The 19,179-nt window shown below is 37.9% G+C and overlaps 1 protein-coding gene across 6 annotated transcripts; it reads left to right on the forward strand.

The window, feature by feature from the left end:
* The first annotated feature begins 7,185 nt into the window (after nt 1-7,185).
* Nucleotides 7,186-18,346, forward strand: si:ch211-217a12.1 (alanine aminotransferase 2-like). Of its 6 annotated transcripts, none has more exons than XM_066665692.1 (13): nt 7,225-7,310; nt 7,845-7,907; nt 8,279-8,447; nt 10,561-10,650; nt 11,194-11,302; nt 12,312-12,445; nt 12,821-13,064; nt 13,388-13,467; nt 14,312-14,448; nt 15,383-15,557; nt 16,098-16,253; nt 16,969-17,081; nt 17,458-18,346. In XM_066665692.1, coding segments are annotated over exons 2-13 (1,500 nt in total). In that variant the 5' UTR covers nt 7,225-7,310; nt 7,845-7,905; the 3' UTR covers nt 17,549-18,346. The 6 variants fall into 6 exon arrangements, with proteins under 6 accessions (XP_066521791.1, XP_066521792.1, XP_066521794.1 ...); XM_066665693.1 differs by lacking the exon at nt 7,225-7,310 and adding an exon at nt 7,554-7,585; XM_066665694.1 differs by lacking the exon at nt 7,845-7,907 and having other exon boundaries at nt 7,186-7,310.
* The last annotated feature ends 833 nt before the right edge of the window (nt 18,347-19,179 follow it).

Raw genomic sequence — 19,179 nt, forward strand, 5'->3', positions numbered from 1 at the left:
GGCTGGTTTTCCTGGAGTGGTAGTCTCCTCACTGTAGTCAAGCTATCCGCACTTTGGAAATTGACTTCAAATCCGAATGCACATATAGGCGCATCATTACAGTTTTTCATTGCTGAGAACACCACATCCACTTTGGGACAGATAGAGAATCTGAAACCCACTTTTGAGCAGCGATGTCTCTGTTACTAAATAAATAAATGCACGCAATGCTAAAATGGACTAAAATTAACAAGTCATTAGGAATATATTTCGTTTTAAATCACTTTAAAGAGGCAAAACACGCTTTGATTATTTAATACATTTACGTATTTTTTACTTTTCTATAAACACTTAACTGGCTTTGAATGGTAATCCTGGTGAACATGTAGAAATACAGATTACATTTTACTGTCATTAAACAGAGGAACCTCACTGTATAATATTCTCATGAATTTATACTGAATACCTACCAATATGGATTTCTCAAAAACTACCCATAATGCCTAAACCATTCCACTGTCATTAAACAGAGTGGCATCTTGGCTATCAACTGTATGATTTTGGTAAGATTTCACTGTATACTTTTCTCATAAACTCATACTGAATATTTACCGATATGGATTTCTAAAAATTACCCATAATGCCTAAACCATTCTACTCTTATAAAACAGAGGGACCTCTTGGCTATCAACTGTATGATTTTGACAGAATTTCACTGTATATGCTTCGCATAGATAAGAAAGATATTTTCTGAAGCCCATGGGAAAGGACCTTGTGCATTTTCATAACATATGGCAAAAGAATTTGAGTTACAGTTGTTTTTCTGTGATGCTTGGAAGGCAGACTGCACAGCGGTTTTTAAACAGAATCTGGAAATACACAGTAATTCAAGTTCTTCATAATTTTGATAATTATTAACATTAAAGTTGTTAGGATGTTGGAGTTGGGGGGGTTAGAGGTGGTTCGGTATAGGTTGGAAACTAACCCTAGCTGTCTATGTTTTTGAACATAACCTAAATGACAACCAATCAAATGAGAGCATCCATCCGCTACAGAGCAACCCAGAGCACAGCATGCCATGCTTATGTAACTGCAGGGAAGAGATCACTGATGCAACAGCAGAATATATAGTGCCTTGTGAAAGTATATGGCCCCCTTGAACTTTTCAAACTTTTGCCACATTTCAGGATTCAAACATAAATATATGAATTTTTAATTTTTTGTGAAGAATCAACGACAAGTGGGACACAATCGTGAATAAAATAAAATATCAAATAAAAAACTGAAAAGTGGGGCATGCAATATGATTAATGCAATGGGGTCGAATAATATTGCTCGCCCCACTTTTCAGTTTTTTATTTGTTAAAAAAGTTTGACACATCCAATAAATTTCATTCCACTTCACAATTGTGTCCATATTTCTGTTTATTTCTCTCTGGTTCTGAGAAAGCACTAGACCAACACCTGCTGAATTTTCCAGAATTTAGTGAATTTGAAATCCACACTTTCTCACTGACTCTGCTGAATCTTTTCTGACTTCCAGTCATTCTGTTTCCTAATTCTGAGAGAGTCATTATCTCCATCCATTATCTGTAACCACTTATCCAATTTTAGGGTCGCGGGGGGTCCAGAGCCTACCTGGAATCATCGGGCGCAAGGCAGGAATACACCCTGGAGGGGACGCCAGTCCTTCACAGGGCAACACAGACACACACACGGACACTTTCGAGTCGCCAATTCACCTGCAACGTGTGTTTTTGGACTGTGGGAGGAAACCGGAGGAAACCCGGGGAGAACACACCAACTCCTCACAGACAGTCACCCGGAGCTGGAATCGAACCCACAACCTCAAGGCCCCTGGAGCTGTGTGACTGCGACACTACCTGCTGCGCCACCGTGCCGCTCATCATCTCCAACACACCAAGAAATGTCTATATTTTTGATAGGATTTTTTGTTTTTTGCAGATGAAAATACATGAAATGAAAGTACATTTCAGTTTGGAGATGCTGTTGATTATGTATCTCTTAAATATTTATATAAATGTCTTAATTATTGATTAACTGTCTTTTGCCTATTTATGTCTTGGGTTTTCAGACACCTACTGTACTAAAGTAGCCACTAAGTGTTCAATTCTGAGTGTTCACTCTCTGCCCCACTCTCTCTGAGCAGTAAGGTGGTAAGGCGTAAGAGTGTGAATACGAGCAGTAATATGTACAAAAGGGAGCACCGTGAGGAGGCGATGTTGTGGCAGGAAATAGGTGAGACGCTGAGCTGAAGCAGCACGCCGCCATGATGAGGATAATGGAAACTTCTACCTCACTAATTGCCATCTTTTAAAAGGTATATCTTATTTATCACACTTCTCTCAAACCATGTTGTGTTGGAAAGTGTGATGGGAAAATGCAATATAATATTGTAATGAGCTAACAATGATAATAATCCACCAATACACTCTATAATGATTGTTATAGACACATACATCCTGATTGAAGTATAGAACATATTGTGCTTAAGCTTGTGACCTTAAAGGGCTTATTACACTGTGTCCTCAGGGCACCACCCAGGAGGGAGGGGAACAGAGATATTAGAATAGGGAAGATAGGTCTGAGATTCTGAGATTAGAATAGGGAAGATAGGTCTGAGATTCTGAGATTAGAATAGGGAAGTGGGTCCCTAGACAGATTTGAACTTGACCTAACCGTCTGCAATTATTTTGCTGACAGAAGTGAAATAGAAGATACATGCCAATTAAGGGAATGTCTGTGTTTGTGAAATGAGACATGATGTAATAACGTCCGAACGGTATACATGATGTTTGTTGTACGCGCAGAAGGGGCACATGACAGTGGGGTGTACGTGACTGGGGTCCCATATATACTGCAACAAATGTTTGAATAAACTACAGATTGGAGTGAATACTTGACTCTGTGTCTTTATTCATCTGATTTCCCCTTGGGCCTGAGAATCGGTCTTCCAGAAAGGTAACAGACTTTTTTTTTTAAGCACATTTTCTTGTTTTGATACTTTTTACTTCAGAGAGCAAGTTCCAGACCTGGCCAGCAGAGGTCCTTAAATCCCTGCTTTTACACATTGGTCCGCCCCCTGCCGGAGTAAAAAGCACAAGAAAAAGTCCAAAATGATCCAAGTGTCCCTCATAAAATAAATTGTTGATTGTGTATGTGGCGGGAAATCTGACTAAAAACACGAATGTGGGTCAAACCTGTCCATTCATATTACAGCTATTGGTTGATTATTGGTTGTTCCTGCCTTGCGCCCAGTGGTTCCCGGTAGGCTCCAGCTCCACAGCGACCCTGAATCAGATAAGTCCTTACAGACAATGAATGAATGAATAATCATGAAATAAACATGTCTGTCAGAGGGAAGAGAGGACTGAAGAACCTGCACTTTATTGAATGAAAATAAACTCTCCCATCATATTCTTCTTAGCTGTAGCAGTGTCATGGGACCATTTCCAAAGGAGTTGTCGGCGACTTCCTGTGATTGTTTCTTCGGCTTTTCTGCAAAATCCTGTCTTTAACATGTAAACAGTGAGTGAGTGGCTTTGTGTCAATTGATGCATTGCAAATAATAGGTTGCAGTGTTTTACAATACATATTTAATCATTTTGTTTTCTGTCCAAGACCACAACAAAGTTATGAAATCCTGATCTTGGAACAATGATAAAACAATGCCTGGGCATCAGACAAAATTCATAACCATTACAAATAATATCTTCCTTTTAAAGCACTTTTAAGAGGCATCAATCTTTGCAGATGTCTGGTTCCAGTTACTTCCACTACTATTAATTTTATTATTATTATTACTCTTCAAATAGATATAAAGAGAAATGTAATTCAACTTTAACCCACCCTCCTCCAAAAGTTACATAGTTCAGTTTCTGCAGTGGGGTCCACAGTAACAACAACTTTTGAGGCTCGTTTCCCCCTATTACAGATCAATGAACCATCACAATGATTTTGAAGCTTTCATTTTAAAGTAAAATATTAAGTTGTGTTCCTTTAAAGCACTAGGCCAGCATGGCTCTGGGGTTAGCTCTTTGTACGGACATCTGGTTTAAGTGCAGTGGTGACATTTGCCTTAGCAGGTGACCCAGAGTTGGACAGGGTTTACAGGGTCAGTTATGACATGGGGACATCTTCTGGAGTGATATCACATGTTTCCGTCCCTTGTGAGTACAGATTGAATATCATTGTGACTTCCTCACACTCTCTGCCAGCTCCATTCTCCTTCTCCACCACCCCTCGGTCAAACTGAGTTCAGACTGTAAAACTCTGGTGAACACTAATGTTCTCAATCTGCTGACCCCAGGCTTCAGAGCTTGTTCTGAGGGTGTCCTGTTTTATTTCCAGCTGGAGGTGATTTCCATTCCAAACAGTGGGTTATATTAATGATAAGTAAATGTTTTTAAACCAAAACAAAAATGTATTTGTATATTTATTTATTTATTCTTCTTTCTAGCAGCCTGATTTGACTAAGAAAGGCCCCAATCATTAGCATGCTAGCTGTGCTGGCTTACTCAGTAAACTAGCGCAACAGGGAACACGGAGGTTTGCAGGCTATGTCACAGCAGCTCTTTTAAGGTGAAGCTGAAGGAGCTCCAGTTGGTTTGGACATGTTTATGCAGGGCTTGGTTGGACATGTGAGCTTTTGTCAGTGTGAAGTTGTGGAAACCCAACACCCCTCCAAAGCAAAGGCACAACATGTGCAGCCTGCTTGTGCACAAGCCAGATTCTCCACTGTTAAAAATAGCAGGGCAAGCATGCAACAAGGCATTGCCTCTATTTTGATGGCCACGGTAAGATTTTATAGCTAATGTGTTCCCAAACATAAAGGATGACTTCTTCCTGGAGACTTACTGGCACCACTGCCAACAAAGGCTTCCTGCATGTCTTAGCTTGTGTGTAAAGAAACTTCCATAGCATTTTTTGTATCTTCACTACAAATATAACATATTTAGAAGGACTTTTAATGAAGAAGATTTTTTGTCATATTTTTGTTATTTGTGTCCATAGACAACCTTTGTTGTCCTCTATTTTTATGTGAGGCCTACTCTTTCCGAGCCTATCTTTATCCCATAGAATCAAACAGGTTACCACTGTTCTGATTGACTGCTTTTCAGCCAAACACAGTCTGTAACTTCAGAGTCCAAGGCTACACTGCTGCAGACTGATTAGCCTGCCATTCTTTATGAAACTGAGCTGAATTGTGTAACATTAAAAAAGATTTTCAAAACCTATATGGTAATGAGATACATTCTCATACAGTTTTATTGGGTGGTTCCAGGGTTAATCATTTTTTTCATTGTGTTCATACATTCATTCATACACTCAAGCCTTTCACTCTTCAGTCCAGACCGTTTATGGAAAACTTCTCTTTCTACAGTAGTGGCTCTTATACAACTGAATAGCCTTCTTTGCTATCACTCTCCATTCAGAAATGTTTAAGCGTTGAGCCACATTTTTATTCTTAAAAGATGCCATGTTGAGTTATGAAAAAATAAGTACTGTGACATCTATTATGAGCTGAACCCTAAGCTGAACACTCTAGGTGTGTTCTTTTGATTCTTCCTTGTAATTTCATTTTAATATATCCCAGAGGCCAGAAGCTCTGCATAGGCTAAGTAAAAAGAGCCGGTCCGACTGGTTGCATGGAAGCAGCTATATGCAAAGGAAATCATTGACATTTGCAAAGTACAGCCTAACTCTTCAAGTTTTAGACCTGTCGATCTTGCCACGTCTTTATTCTATTGAAAGAACTGACACTAATAGAATGGATATAAACCTATTACATTTTCTAGTTGGCTGATTGGTGAGCCCCAAGTTAACATAGAGTCTCTGAATATCAGTGTTACACAAGGTCATAGTCCCAGGGAGTGCAGAACAATATGGTATAAAGATGGCATCCAGCAGCCATTGCTCAGACAGACCGTCATAGCAGCATTGCACAGAGGACTTGTCTGTTGTCTGAAAATATATTTTAAACCAGATTTACTTCTGGATACGAAAACAGAAGCCTGAACTTGAAGGACATATTATCTTTAAAATCTAGGTTTTGGATTAAATAATTCTTGTGAGACAGAATATATTTTGGTTGGAAATTTAGATTTCTGACAAAACTATCAAACTACTAAAAACTCAGTTTTGTCATGTTCCAGACTGGTGTTTATTTTTCAACTGTGTCCTGTGTCCAAAGATAAAAATGTTAATGAAAAGCGCAGTAGGGCTTCTTTCATACAGGCAGATCATGCTGAACTAGAACCAACACCAACTGCCTTCAACAACCCCCAGACCAAACTCTGCACTATGGGATTACCTGAGGGCACCACAAAGCATGGAGTCTTTTAACAAACATCTAAAATCTCTTCTATTCAAAAGGACTTGTTAGGACATATTTATGTCCAAATTTATGCATCTTTACTGTTCTTGTGTAGATCCTAGTATTCTTGTTGTTTTTATTTACTTGTTTCTTAATGTTTGCTTCTGACTATGCTGTAGCACTGCAATGCAAAGTGCATTACCACGAAACTTTTTTTATTTATTTATTTAGAAGTCAAAACTGAACATTGGACATCCCAGTTGATATATATTTTTAATTCATTCTGTGTTCTCTGTTGTGTTATAGCTCATCTGTTGCTGTACAGATTGTGTTGGTCATCCTCTTGTGCTTTATCAGGGCTCACTGGATGCTGCCCACAGGATGCATTTGGCTGGGTATTTTTGATTGATCAGTTAATTTCAGTCTAGTAATAAAACTGAGGGGTTTAAACCCCTGCAACACTGCTGTGTCTGATCCACTCGTACCAGCACAACACACACCAACAGACCATACCAATGTAACTGCAGCAGTGAGAATGATCATCCGAATTATACCTGGTCTACATCCAAAAATCCTGACCATTGAATAACAGGGTGTAACAGGGTGTAACAGGGCAAACAAAATATGCAGAGCAACAGGTGGACTACAATCTGTAATTGTAGAACAAAGTAATTCTGTATGGTCAGTTGAGCATAGCTGAGTATGACAGTGAGTGCATAAACAATGAGGTGGTCATAAACTTGGCTGATCTGAATAATGGATTTTGTTTTATTCAACGATGTGGAGTGTGTCAACTTTTAGCCAATCACAGTGCAGGGGTTGACCCGATCAACCAATCAGAGAGCTCAAGAGGCGGGTCTTGTTAGAGCCCGGGTGTGAAAAATGAGGCGCGATATGGTGTCCGTTCGTGTTTGAGCTCCGAGTTTTACTGAATTTGGAGAATAAAGAGCCGCTTTAAACACTTCTCTGAGCACTTCATTCAACAGATACAGGGGTAAGGTACCTGTCGTTTCATACCTCTTATCTTACCGGGCTACATTCTGGAATTTAATAGCACCTTGCTCTATTTTTGGACTCGTTTCATTTTTTGACGGGTTTGTTGTGGTTTACCGTTAACGTACATAACGTCTCAGATAGCACCAACCGTCCGGCGTCTAAAAACCTGAAAACTCACTAAGAATTGCTTCACTGGCACGTCGTTTCGTCCCTGTCATGCAGGGCATGCACTTTATTTTCCAGACTGAACTGATTCTGCCAAGTAATGTGACGGTAATGTAGTAATATTTATAACAGTTCCTCACAGGTTTCACTTCTTATCAGTTCATTTTGTTTAATAAGCAATGTGGCTTTTTTATGTTCCCCACAAGGTCTTATCAAATTGTCTTTCTTTTAAGTAACGTTAATGTAATATAAGGAGACATGGTCTTTTCCATGGGTTTATCTCCATATGACATTCTCTGTGCTTTTGTTGATTAAGTAGCTAATGTATTTGTAGCTGTTTGTATTTATTTATTTATTTATTTATTAGTTTTCCCCTCCCCCAAAGGATTTAAAGGGGAATCTCACAGATTTCTCCAACTTGTCTGCATATGTAAGTGGTTAGGTTTTAAACAAAGTAATTCATAATGATTTGATGTGAAATATTCATTTTAGAGAGACATACTGAATTTAAAGTGTTTTATTCCTCCACAATAGTATAGACATTTAGACACCAATGCAGACACTTACACCAAGTAGTTTGTGATTATAATCTTACGTTTGTGTTCTTTCAGTCTCCAAATTTGCTGTTCTAATTAACATTGCCCACAGGCAAATATACAGTTCTCCTGAGTTTTTAAGTCCGAGGTCCTTCAGACTGTGGTAACTCGACAAAGCAATGAGGCACATGCTGACTGTTTGAGATCCTTTGTCTTTAGGTTAAAGTAACTCTGTTAAGGAAGTGATGTATCATGCCATCCACAGGTCTAAAGTCCAGGAACATTTTAAAATCAGGATGACAGAGAACGGGTTCCTCCACCATGAGAAGGTTCTGACTGTGGACACTATGAACCCCAATGTGAAACGAGTGGAATACGCCGTCCGGGGACCCATCGTGCAGAGAGCTGTGCAGATTGAGAAGGAACTCAAAGAGGTGGGGACATGCTTCTGAGTAGCAGTGTTAAACCTGCTGAATGGCATGATGTTTCTGTTTATCTTTACAAACCTACATCATACTCGGTCTGTACCAGAAGTGTTATTGTCCACTTTTTTATATATATATATATATATATATAAAAGCACTGTAAACATATCACACACCCCCCATATTTATATATCTTTTTAAATAGGCACTCCTAGGCCTCGTGTGAGGTTAACACATTGAAACATTTCAGTTTATGTTTTATTTCTTGCTCATAGCTCTTTTAAACAAGCAGAGCTCTTTTTCAGAAAGGTGGATATTCTGCTGGTTTTGCCATTAGTGTTCTCTTCCAAGTCTGAGCTGTTTGTTGATGTTGTATTTGTGGCAGTTTGAAATAAAACAGTGGAGTTTCACATAGCCCAAGCACCTGCATTTGTGTGATAGGGGTAGACTGAACTTGTGGGTGGGGACTGGACATGGTTAAAGGGGACATACTGTACCACTTTTCCACAAGTGAATACAGTTCTGGGAAATTAATGAAATTTCAGTGACATGCTTTGGTCAAAATACAACAAGGATCAAACACAACAGCAACGTTCACCCTTGGAGAGACTCCGACAAGGGGGTGGGACAATTGTTAAGTGCCTGAACACTACCTAAGATGCAGCACAGAAGTCCTTTTCTTTTTCTCCTCCCTGTATGTGCCATTAAAAATAGGAATACAATAAATAGGAATTTGAATTTAAAAATGCATATTCTGTGTATGATTTGGCAGTGAGATCACAGAAATCATCAGAAGTGCCAGTCGAACCTGTGGCTACACAGTATAAAAAGAATGTAAATATAATCCACTATGTAACTGCATTTAATTATGAAGTAATGACATAGAAGTAAATATGGACATCTATTGGTCAAACAAAGGCACTTCTATTATACAAAATTTTAACTGACAAAGTGAGCATTGTGTGGGTTTTTTTTTTTTTTTTTTTTTTTTTTTTTTTTTTTTTAAACAAAATAAAACGCATGCCACACTAAATAAATCTAAACTGTAAAGTATTTTTGGTTTAAATTACATCACTGTCCAAACCTCTCCATTAGCACATGAAGTTCCACAGTGTGTGCTGTAATGAAGTTTTCTGTGGTCTGAGTTAAAAATACAATGCTGTTGGATGGTGTGTACTCCCTTTAGTTTCTGGAACAGTGGGTGTCTGTGTTTTTTGAGGTTCTCTGTGGACCCCTGTATGGCCCCCTTTTGCTCGGACGTCCTGTTCCCAGTCTGTCTGCCAGCAAGGCCACTCAGTGCTAGGCGCAGTGCACATGAGTGGGCCCGAGGTTGCTAATGAGAGGGGTGGTGTGTTTGTGTGTGTGTGTCTTTTAAATATTTAATTTTTCAAAAAGTCTTTAAATGATGACATCTGAGATAAAATATACAGTGTTTTGATGCCAAATGGTTAAAAACTTACCATTGTGAGACATTATTTCAAGTCAAAGATGTTCAAAGTCATGTGAATTAAGTACTGGTAGTGTTTCTACGATGGTGGTTTACTGTATTTCTGCTTTTTATTGATTTGTGTGCATTTGGTACACTACAGAAATATAATATTTCTTTAAGGCTAATCCAAGCAGATATGCATATGAACATCAGATAACAAGCTTAGTCGGTGCTGGTGTGTGGTTTTTCTGCAAACAAAGCAGGACACACTTTAGCAGTGGTTTACGGATGAAGAACAGTGGAATCCTGCTTGTTTGGCATGGAAACCTGAAGAAACTACCTAACTAAGCAATCCATAGTTTAAACTCCAAACTGGTGGCCAAAGCTTAACCTTAATGGATTGAAAATTAATGAGGAATTGAACATATCTTCCATTCACTCTCTTGATTTCAGCCCCTCTGAGAGGACTGTCCTACCAAAACAGTCTGAGTGCATGTTTCCATCACATTATTTCACATAATTAAATTAACTTTAAAGAAGCTAGTAAGCATCCCCCATTTCACCCCTCCCCCTGCAATACAATATTTACTACTCTAATTTCCAGGAAAAAAAACTGTTAATTACTCAAAACCAAAATGTTTTGCTTTTTTTTTTTTTTTTTTTTTTTTTTGGGTCACCTGCCCACTGCTGTAGGGAGTGGAGAAACCTTTCAAGGAGGTCATAAAGGCTAACATTGGAGACTGCCATGCCATGGGTCAGAAACCCATCACTTTCTTCAGACAGGTGTGTTTTACATGTTTGTGTGAGGAATTCCTAAACACATAATAATTATTAGAGTAATGGACAGCTAAGGGCTGAACTCAAAACACCCTCCATAATTAAATGTTACAAGTAGTAGGACTACATCATATTTGCAGTCGTACTAACCCCCCTTAGTTAAATCACCTCCATGTTTCATGAAATGTCTAATTTCTCCTTTACCTCAGATTTAGGTACAAGGCTGTACATATCTAAGAAAGTTAAACTGTGCCAAGTGCATGCCTAAATCATCTCCCACACCCATTAAACTGTGAGCAGTTGTTCAGTCATCTCTACTTTGTTTAACACAGCCTTCTCTGTAATCTTTGGGAACAGTAAGTATTGTTACTAAAACAGCTGCAAACACTACAAATACAGTAATCTATTTAGTGGAACATAAACTAGCTCAAGTATAAAAACAACAAGCAAATTTCCAAATCCAAACATGTCTCTGCTGATCGACACAAGTATTTGGAGTAATTCTGGAAACTTTAACTTCACTCACTGCTGTATTTGTTTATGTTTCAGGTTCTTGCCCTATGCTCTTATCCTGAACTCCTGGAAGATAACAAGTTTCCGGAGGATGTGAAGAATCGGGCGAGATGCATCCTTCAGGCCTGTGGAGGAGGGAGCATCGGTACACGGTTTATGCTCCTTAAAGCTGTCTTGCCAAAGCCACTGAACACAGTTCAAAGAAAAACATGTATCTCCAAAATATTCACTTCACCGAAGAAGGAAAAATCTTTAAGTAACTTTAGATGGAAATCAATGCAAATTTTTTTTTTTTTTTTTTTTTTTTTTTTTAATCCCAAATAATATTGTATTTGTATTGGTCCTTTCATCATGAAATTTTTACAGTGTGAAGGACAGCTGCTGTGTTCAGATACTATAATAAACTTAAAATAAACAAAATGGAGATACAAGGATTTCTTTGGAAAGCAATGATATCAACAGAAAACATGCACCTGTTTGGGGGGGTCTTTCTCTCCTCTTCCTTAAGCAGATTAAGGTCCAAGTTGCTACGTTTCTCTAGTGTAGGGCTCAAAGGATTCCGTATCAATATATATCACAATATATAAATGTTTCAATAACATAGATGTTGTAAACAATGTATACTGAAATAATGAAAATGTGTTTAAAAATATCAGTCACTGACTGAACCAAATCACTGCCCTCAATCTTAAAGATAGCTTAAAAATAGTAATATTGACAAAGCCAGGAGGTTTGTTTGACGGTGATGTGATGTTTCTCGTTTGTTCTGGGCAGTTGTTTATAACGATATCGGAATTATCATATCGACTGAAATTTAGAAATATCTCGTGATATAAATTTTGTCTGTATTGTCCAGTATAAGTGTTAACATTTTGTTTTATAAAAATAAAATAATCCAACATTAGCTAAATTGTATTGTACAAATAAGGAAATTTCAAGAGTATGAAAATAAATTGTTATACGATAGATCTGTTTTAAACGTTTATTTTTGCCAACTCACTTCTCACCTGCTGACCACCCTCCATCCACCCTGCGGTTGGGTAGCTCACTACAACTTAATACATCTGCTTTAACACTACAGTTAATTGATTGAAGCCTCTCTGCTCATATAATCCAAAATGGATGTAATTATTTTCCATTTCTCTTTTCCTCAGGTGCCTACAGTGCTAGTCAGGGCATTGAGTTTATTCGACATGATGTGGCACACTACATAGAAAGAAGAGACGGAGGGATTCCTTGTAATCCAGACAACATCTACCTCACTACAGGAGCCAGTGACGGCATCGTGGTAACAAAAACGTTTGATTCCCATCAGAAATTTTGGTCCTATACCAAATTTGTGTCGTCTTAACAATAAGGCACCTAGGTGGCTCAAATGCATTAAAACACATTACAGTTTTTAACTTTGACTAATTGTATTTGCTTTTTAATGAACTACAAAAGTGCTATATTTTTTGGAAGTAGTATGATTTCCAGGAGATTGTATGTAAACTACACATGCAGTTAAGTTAATGCGCAGTTATTTTTTTTTACAAACGTTTGTGAAAAATTGTTTTTATTTTTAATGAAACTGTCTAGGTATCCACATGCCATCTGTTAACATTTTAGGTTTTTTGTTTTTTTTTCCTGTACTCTCCTGATCTTTCTCTCTTGTGTTTTTCAGACCATGCTGAAACTGTTAGTTTCAGGTGAAGGCACTTCTCGTACTGGAGTAATGATCTCTATCCCACAGTATCCGCTCTACTCAGCCGCTCTGGCTGAACTGGCTGCAGTCCAGATTAATTATTATCTGGACGAGGAGAAGTGCTGGAGTCTGGATGTGAGTGAACTGCGGCGCGCCCTACAGGCAGCAAGGCAACACTGCAAGCCACGAGTTCTCTGCATCATCAACCCAGGAAACCCCACAGGTAAAAACCATTTCCAAATGAATATAGTACATATAACCTTTCTTCAGTTTACTCATTTTACCTTGGCTGTTTTTGACTGAATACAGTATATTAATGTGGAAATGATTTAGAAATTGGATTTATTTGTTAAATAATAGTCGGTATTGTATTCAGGAAGATTTGTAAGGCAGTTTATTACGTTATGAAAAACTTAAAACACATCTGTAATGCAATTCATTTTTCTGTGTTATTCCAACAGTTCACAACGTACCAACATAACAAAGGGTCAGTCAAATATCTACAGTATTGTACCTCAGTTGAACAATTTTTTTTTTTCATGGCAGGTCAGGTACAGAGCAGGCAGTGCATTGAGGATGTAATCCAGTTTGCTGCTGAAGAAAACCTCTTTCTTATGGCTGATGAGGTGAGTTCATGCTTTGGCTTCTATATCCTCATTGTTTTATTTGTCATAAGTATGTATACTCTACTTCTGTACAGAATATTATTGTTCAATAGTAATACATAAAAAGTGTACAATTATATTAATGTGTATATACATTATCTATATGAAATACAATTTAAAGGAATTAGTGTTATCTCTATTTTGAATTCTGTATTCTTAAAACTGTAAAAAATCCTGTAATTATCCCAGAATTCCCTTTGATTACATCTTAAATTATAATGAGAATAACTAGGAGCATTTATGTCAAATTCCACACATCAAAATTTTACCAAAAGGAAAAAGTGAATCAGTAGGTTGTTGTTTTGGATAGAGCTATAGTTATGGTATCAGTACAGTGAAGTAAATAAGATGTTCAATAAATAGATGCTTTATTGATCCCAGAGGGAAATTCAAGGCATCCAATATTCATTCATTCATTCATCCATTATCTGTAACCGCTTATCCAGTTCAGGGTTGCGGTGGGTCCAGAGCCTACCTGGAATCATTGGGGAATCTAACACACAACCTCCAGGTCCCTGGAGCTGTGTGACTGCGACACTCCCTGCTGCACCTCCGTGCTGCCCCGATCCAATATACAATCCAATATACAATAATAAAAATATAAAAATAAGATAATGGCAACAAAAATAGAAATATAGAAGTGAGTGTAGAAAAGTTATTTATATAATGGTATATAAAGTTATATTTTATATATATATATATATATATATATACTGTAGTGCAATTAAACAGTGTAGACCAGTAATTGTGCAATAATGATTGCACACAACTGATTATTTTCTTCTGGGTTCTGTCATGTGCACAGGTTTATCAGGACAATGTTTATGCAGAAGGCTGCCAGTTCCACTCCTTTAAGAAGGTTCTATTTGAAATGGGGCCAAAGTATTCAGACAGAGTGGAGTTGGCCTCATTCCACTCAACGTCCAAGTGCTACATGGGAGAGTAAGTGCTGGGCAGAAAATGTGACAGAAGAAATAGGTCTGATATTTCACAGACAGGGCTCTCAAAGTGACTACCCAAAATTATTAGTTTACTGTTGAACAGTGTAAAGGTTTGTCACCTCCTAAAGTACACACAAGTAAGGTTTCCAAATAAAACGATGCATCTTTGGCTCAAGACATTGTTCCAGTTGGGAGACCTCCATCTGACTGTGATGTCTGACTGTCAACTGCATAATGTTCTTTAGTTTGGCCCTTAGTTATTTTGAAAGGGGACTTGTAAGCCCAAGTTCCCTGTGGTCTTAACCAAATGTCTAAGACACACTTTGGACAAAATATTGCAAGGTTCAAACACCAGAGCACTATTCTCACACTGTTTAAATGCTCTGTCAGAGTGAACTGTTTCAACATCTGTTCTTTTAAATTCTGAGGATCCACAGTTCACCCTGAGCCAAGTGCACAACAGTGAGGAGAAGGGTCAGAAACCAGAAACACTTTATAAAGCTCTTTTGACTTGGTTCTTTCTTTTCCAGTCTTGTTTAAAGTTTTTTTTTTTTATTTTATTTTTTTTTTTTATTAATTTATTTTTTTGCTCCATTTATACGTCTTTGTGTTATCACATAAGCACATAAGTTGCTACAATTCTAAAGTCTCAGCACTTTCAGAACAACCACTTTATCCGATATCTTATGTTATCTGACTTGAGCAGCACACAGAAACCTGCCCGATTTGTCTTGTTTCACAGTTTGTGAGTTGGTAGGAGCTCCAGATGCTCAAATTAACGTGCACATGCACTGAAAAAGTAATACTTAATTATTTTTTAAGTAAAAAAAGTCACCCTTAAGTGCATGTATGGAAGTAGTTGGATTCTTTAGTTCATTCATTTGAGTTTTAATTTACACGCCTTAATTTTTTTTTCCCCCCGCTTGCTCTCTAAGGTGTGGTTTTCGTGGTGGTTACATGGAAGTGGTAAATTTGGACCCAGATGTCAAGGTTCAACTCACTAAGCTGGTGTCTGTGCGCCTGTGTCCTCCAGTGTCTGGACAAGCTCTTCTGGACCTGGTGGTGAAGCCACCTCAGAAAGACGAGCCTTCCTACGGGTCTTTCATCAAGGTGAACACTGTTACCCCCTACATTTCATAGTAATGAATATATAATGGCGGCACGGTGGCTTGGTGGTTAGCACGTTCGCCTCCCAGCGCTGGGATCTTGGGTTCAAGTCCCATCTGGGTGGAGTTTCCATGTTCTCCCCGTGTCTGCGTGGGTTTCCTCCGGGGGCTCCGGTTTCCTCCCACAGTCCAAAAACATGGAGGGTAGGTGAATTGGCTTCTCTAATAACTGTCCTGGTGTGTGAATGAATGTCTGTATGTGTGAGCCCAGATATGGATTGGCGCTCTGTCCTGGGTTAAACCCTAGTGCCCGATGCAGTCCTCCAGGTGGACGGTCGTTTCTGGTTGAGAGTACGCTGTGCGCGTTTGGCTGCCGCTTCTCGCCAGTGTGTGTGTGTGTGTGAATTGAGCGTTCTGAGCAGTGTAGATTGTAAAGCGTCCTTGGGTGTCTAGAAAGGCGCTATATAAGTGTAACGATAATAAAAAAAAAAAAAAAGTGCTACAGAATTTATATATAAACACTATTTTATTTGATTATCCTCAGGAGCGTTCACACACACTGGAAATGCTTGCAGAGAAGGCTAAGATGACTCAGGAAATATTAAATGAGGTACCAGGCATAACTTGTAATCCAGTTCAAGGTGCCATGTACTGCTTTCCCCGCATCCAGCTCCCTCCTAAAGCCATTGCAGAAGCCAAGGTGGGTCCATCCAGCCAGTTTTCATGCTGGTGTTACAGGGGTTGCAACATGGAAAACCCTATTTTAGGTTAACGGGTTTTTGTGTTTTAGAAATGAGGATTGTGAATTCTGTAATTGTTTGTTATGAAAATCTCTGCACAAATATAAAGATGGTGGTGATGTCAAAACCATGAGTACATTCATAAATGTTTAGTGCCATTAATTCATAATGGAATGGTGCAGAGCATCTGTAGAAAATGAAAAACTTAAAAGGGAATTTCTAATGTTCCTGATTTTAAGCTTTTCTGTTCATCACGTTAATTCGGGTTGGTCTCATGTCCGCTTGGGCTTTTTCCCTCATGTCTCTGTTAAAGCTCAGTATTCATATCTTTGTCCTGTTGTGTGCGTTTAGTTTTTATTTAAAACACTGTCTCATCTCAGCATATGCTTCCACCTCACCGTATGACACATGGAAGTGTACAAGACAAATGTAGTGTCTGTGCCATTTATTTAAAAAAAAAAAAATATATATATATATATATATATATATATATATATATATATATATATATATATATATATATATATATATATATATATATATATATATATATACATATATATATATATATATATATATATACATATATATACATGAAAATAACTCTAACTTCAACAGACTTTACTTGACTTTTTGTTTGAGGCAGTATTCTCTGAAGTGTGTGTTTTGTTGTAGGAGAAAGGCCAGGTTCCTGATATGTTCTACTGTATGAAACTGTTGGAGGAAAAGGGGATTTGTTTGGTTCCGGGCAGTGGATTCGGTCAGAGAGATGGCACTTTCCATTTCAGGTCAGTAAAATGAATTCTGCTGATGATGGGTGGGAGGTAACTGCTGTATTCTGAAGAAGCAGATATGTGTTGAGATATAAGGTATGGGTTGTAACACAGTTGCAGATAAATAAACAAAACAATGTTGACCCGTTGTTTGCCAAACAGTGAGCCCACATAAATTTAAACAGTTAATCTTGCTTTCTTTTCCTCCAGTTTCCTTAGTCATTTTTTTATTTATATATTAACAATAGTGTGTGTTTTAATTTCCAGGTATTATAATTTATTTAATGTTACTCCATTAATTGCATTCAAATTTTCCTTTTATATTTTCTTGATATTCCTTCATACATTTCCCTAGATACATTCTTACTATGTGGTGTTTTTTTCCATTTAGGATAACCATTCTTCCACCTACAGAAAAGCTGAAGATAGTTTTGGCTAAAATAAAGGAGTTCCATCAGAGTTTTACTGAGCAGTACTCTTAGCCCCAAAAAATACTGAAGAAACAGAAGCAGAGCCTTCGGGTGATCTCCACTTACCTCTATTATGGACACTTAAGCTCTTGTGAATAACATTCGGTGCTATGAAGGTAATGAGGTATATGGAGTTCTTGTAAAGAGTAGAAGTTTTTTTTAAAATTATAACGTGATAAATTTCCATGTCTTTTAAACAAGTCAAATAGGTTTCTGTTGGAGTACTCGTACTTGTCTTTTAGGAATGCCCCTCACTACTCTCTCTTCATTTTTCCTATGGCTCAGTGGTAGAGAAACTATCACAGCACAAATGTTCTGTCTTCACATTTTGGTGGAGCGGAAGGGCTATTAAACCTCACTGCACCTGCTCCTTGAGCTACTACGGGGCAATTGAACCTCGCTCTGTGAAATGGCATGATAAATAGGGACACTGCCCAAACCTACTTTGGAATGTCTTCAGTGACATGTATAAAGAAAAGAACATTACTTAAGTTATACATTGCATTTGACTTGAGCTGCTTTTAGGTATTAGTCTGGAATATAGTAGCTAGTTCTGGTTCAAATGGATTTTTAGAATTTTAACATTTCTACAAGGATTCAAATATGCTTTATATTCTCTGTTCAGTCTGTTTTTAAAAAGCAGTAGATGAACTGGAATATTAAATATCATGAGTCAAACACGTGATAACCCTACTATGAACAGTCAGCAGACCACCAGACTTTCTATGTTTTAAGTTTTTAAGTGTATGTGTGTAAATATATTCATAATGCACATTTTAATTGCCAGTTTGAATATAGAATTAAATAATTTATACCAAAAATTGTGCAAGTGTTTTTCTTCAATGTGAGCAACTATTTCAAATAACGTTTTGTAAGGAGCTTTCAGAGACATTCAGCTTTTTAGGCATCAGGTTCCTATCAACACCAGCGTGACATTGGCTATGACATTGTCCGAGCCATTCTAACCAAACCGTTCTCAATGACACTTTAATGATGTAGAAATATAGACGACACCCTGGTGGAATACTCATGTACATTTATTGGGGTTAGACCCCCAACCTTTTCTCCATTTGCAGGTAAACTGTCTGCAGGCCTTGAGTTCTAGGAGAATTCTCCTATTTCCACTAGAGTGCGCCAGAGTCTGGGACAAAATCAAACAGCACCCCTAGAGCATGGGTCTTCAAATCCAGTTTCTAGTCCATGATTGTGTACGATGCTAGGTGGCTGATATTAAATTTATATAACTTTATAGTTTAACTACAGTAATATGAGGAGTATTAATAAGGAGTTTATCCCCCCTCTTTTTAGAGCTTCTCTTCTAGGACAGCTGTAGACTAGCTGTTGGAACATTGCAGAAAGGATGCCATGACATTTGTCTTAATAAACCTTCATGAGGTCAGGTATTCATACAGGGTGATCAGGTCTGATTAATTTATGTAAACAGTTATTATTTTCTGACTTGTTGCAAAAGCTAACCCAGTTAATGCAGCATTAGATTCACTCAATTGAGCCCATCATATTGATTATTTTCCCTGCTCCAAAATAAGATGCAGAAAATAGCTTTTAGAAATTAACGGAAGGAATAGTTTATATTCATTCTTCCTGCAGCTGGTTTTCAACCAGTGGGTCTTATGTGTTCTGAA

This window comes from Hoplias malabaricus, chromosome 3, assembly GCF_029633855.1.
Source record: "Hoplias malabaricus isolate fHopMal1 chromosome 3, fHopMal1.hap1, whole genome shotgun sequence".
Taxonomy (NCBI): Eukaryota; Metazoa; Chordata; class Actinopteri; order Characiformes; family Erythrinidae; genus Hoplias; species Hoplias malabaricus.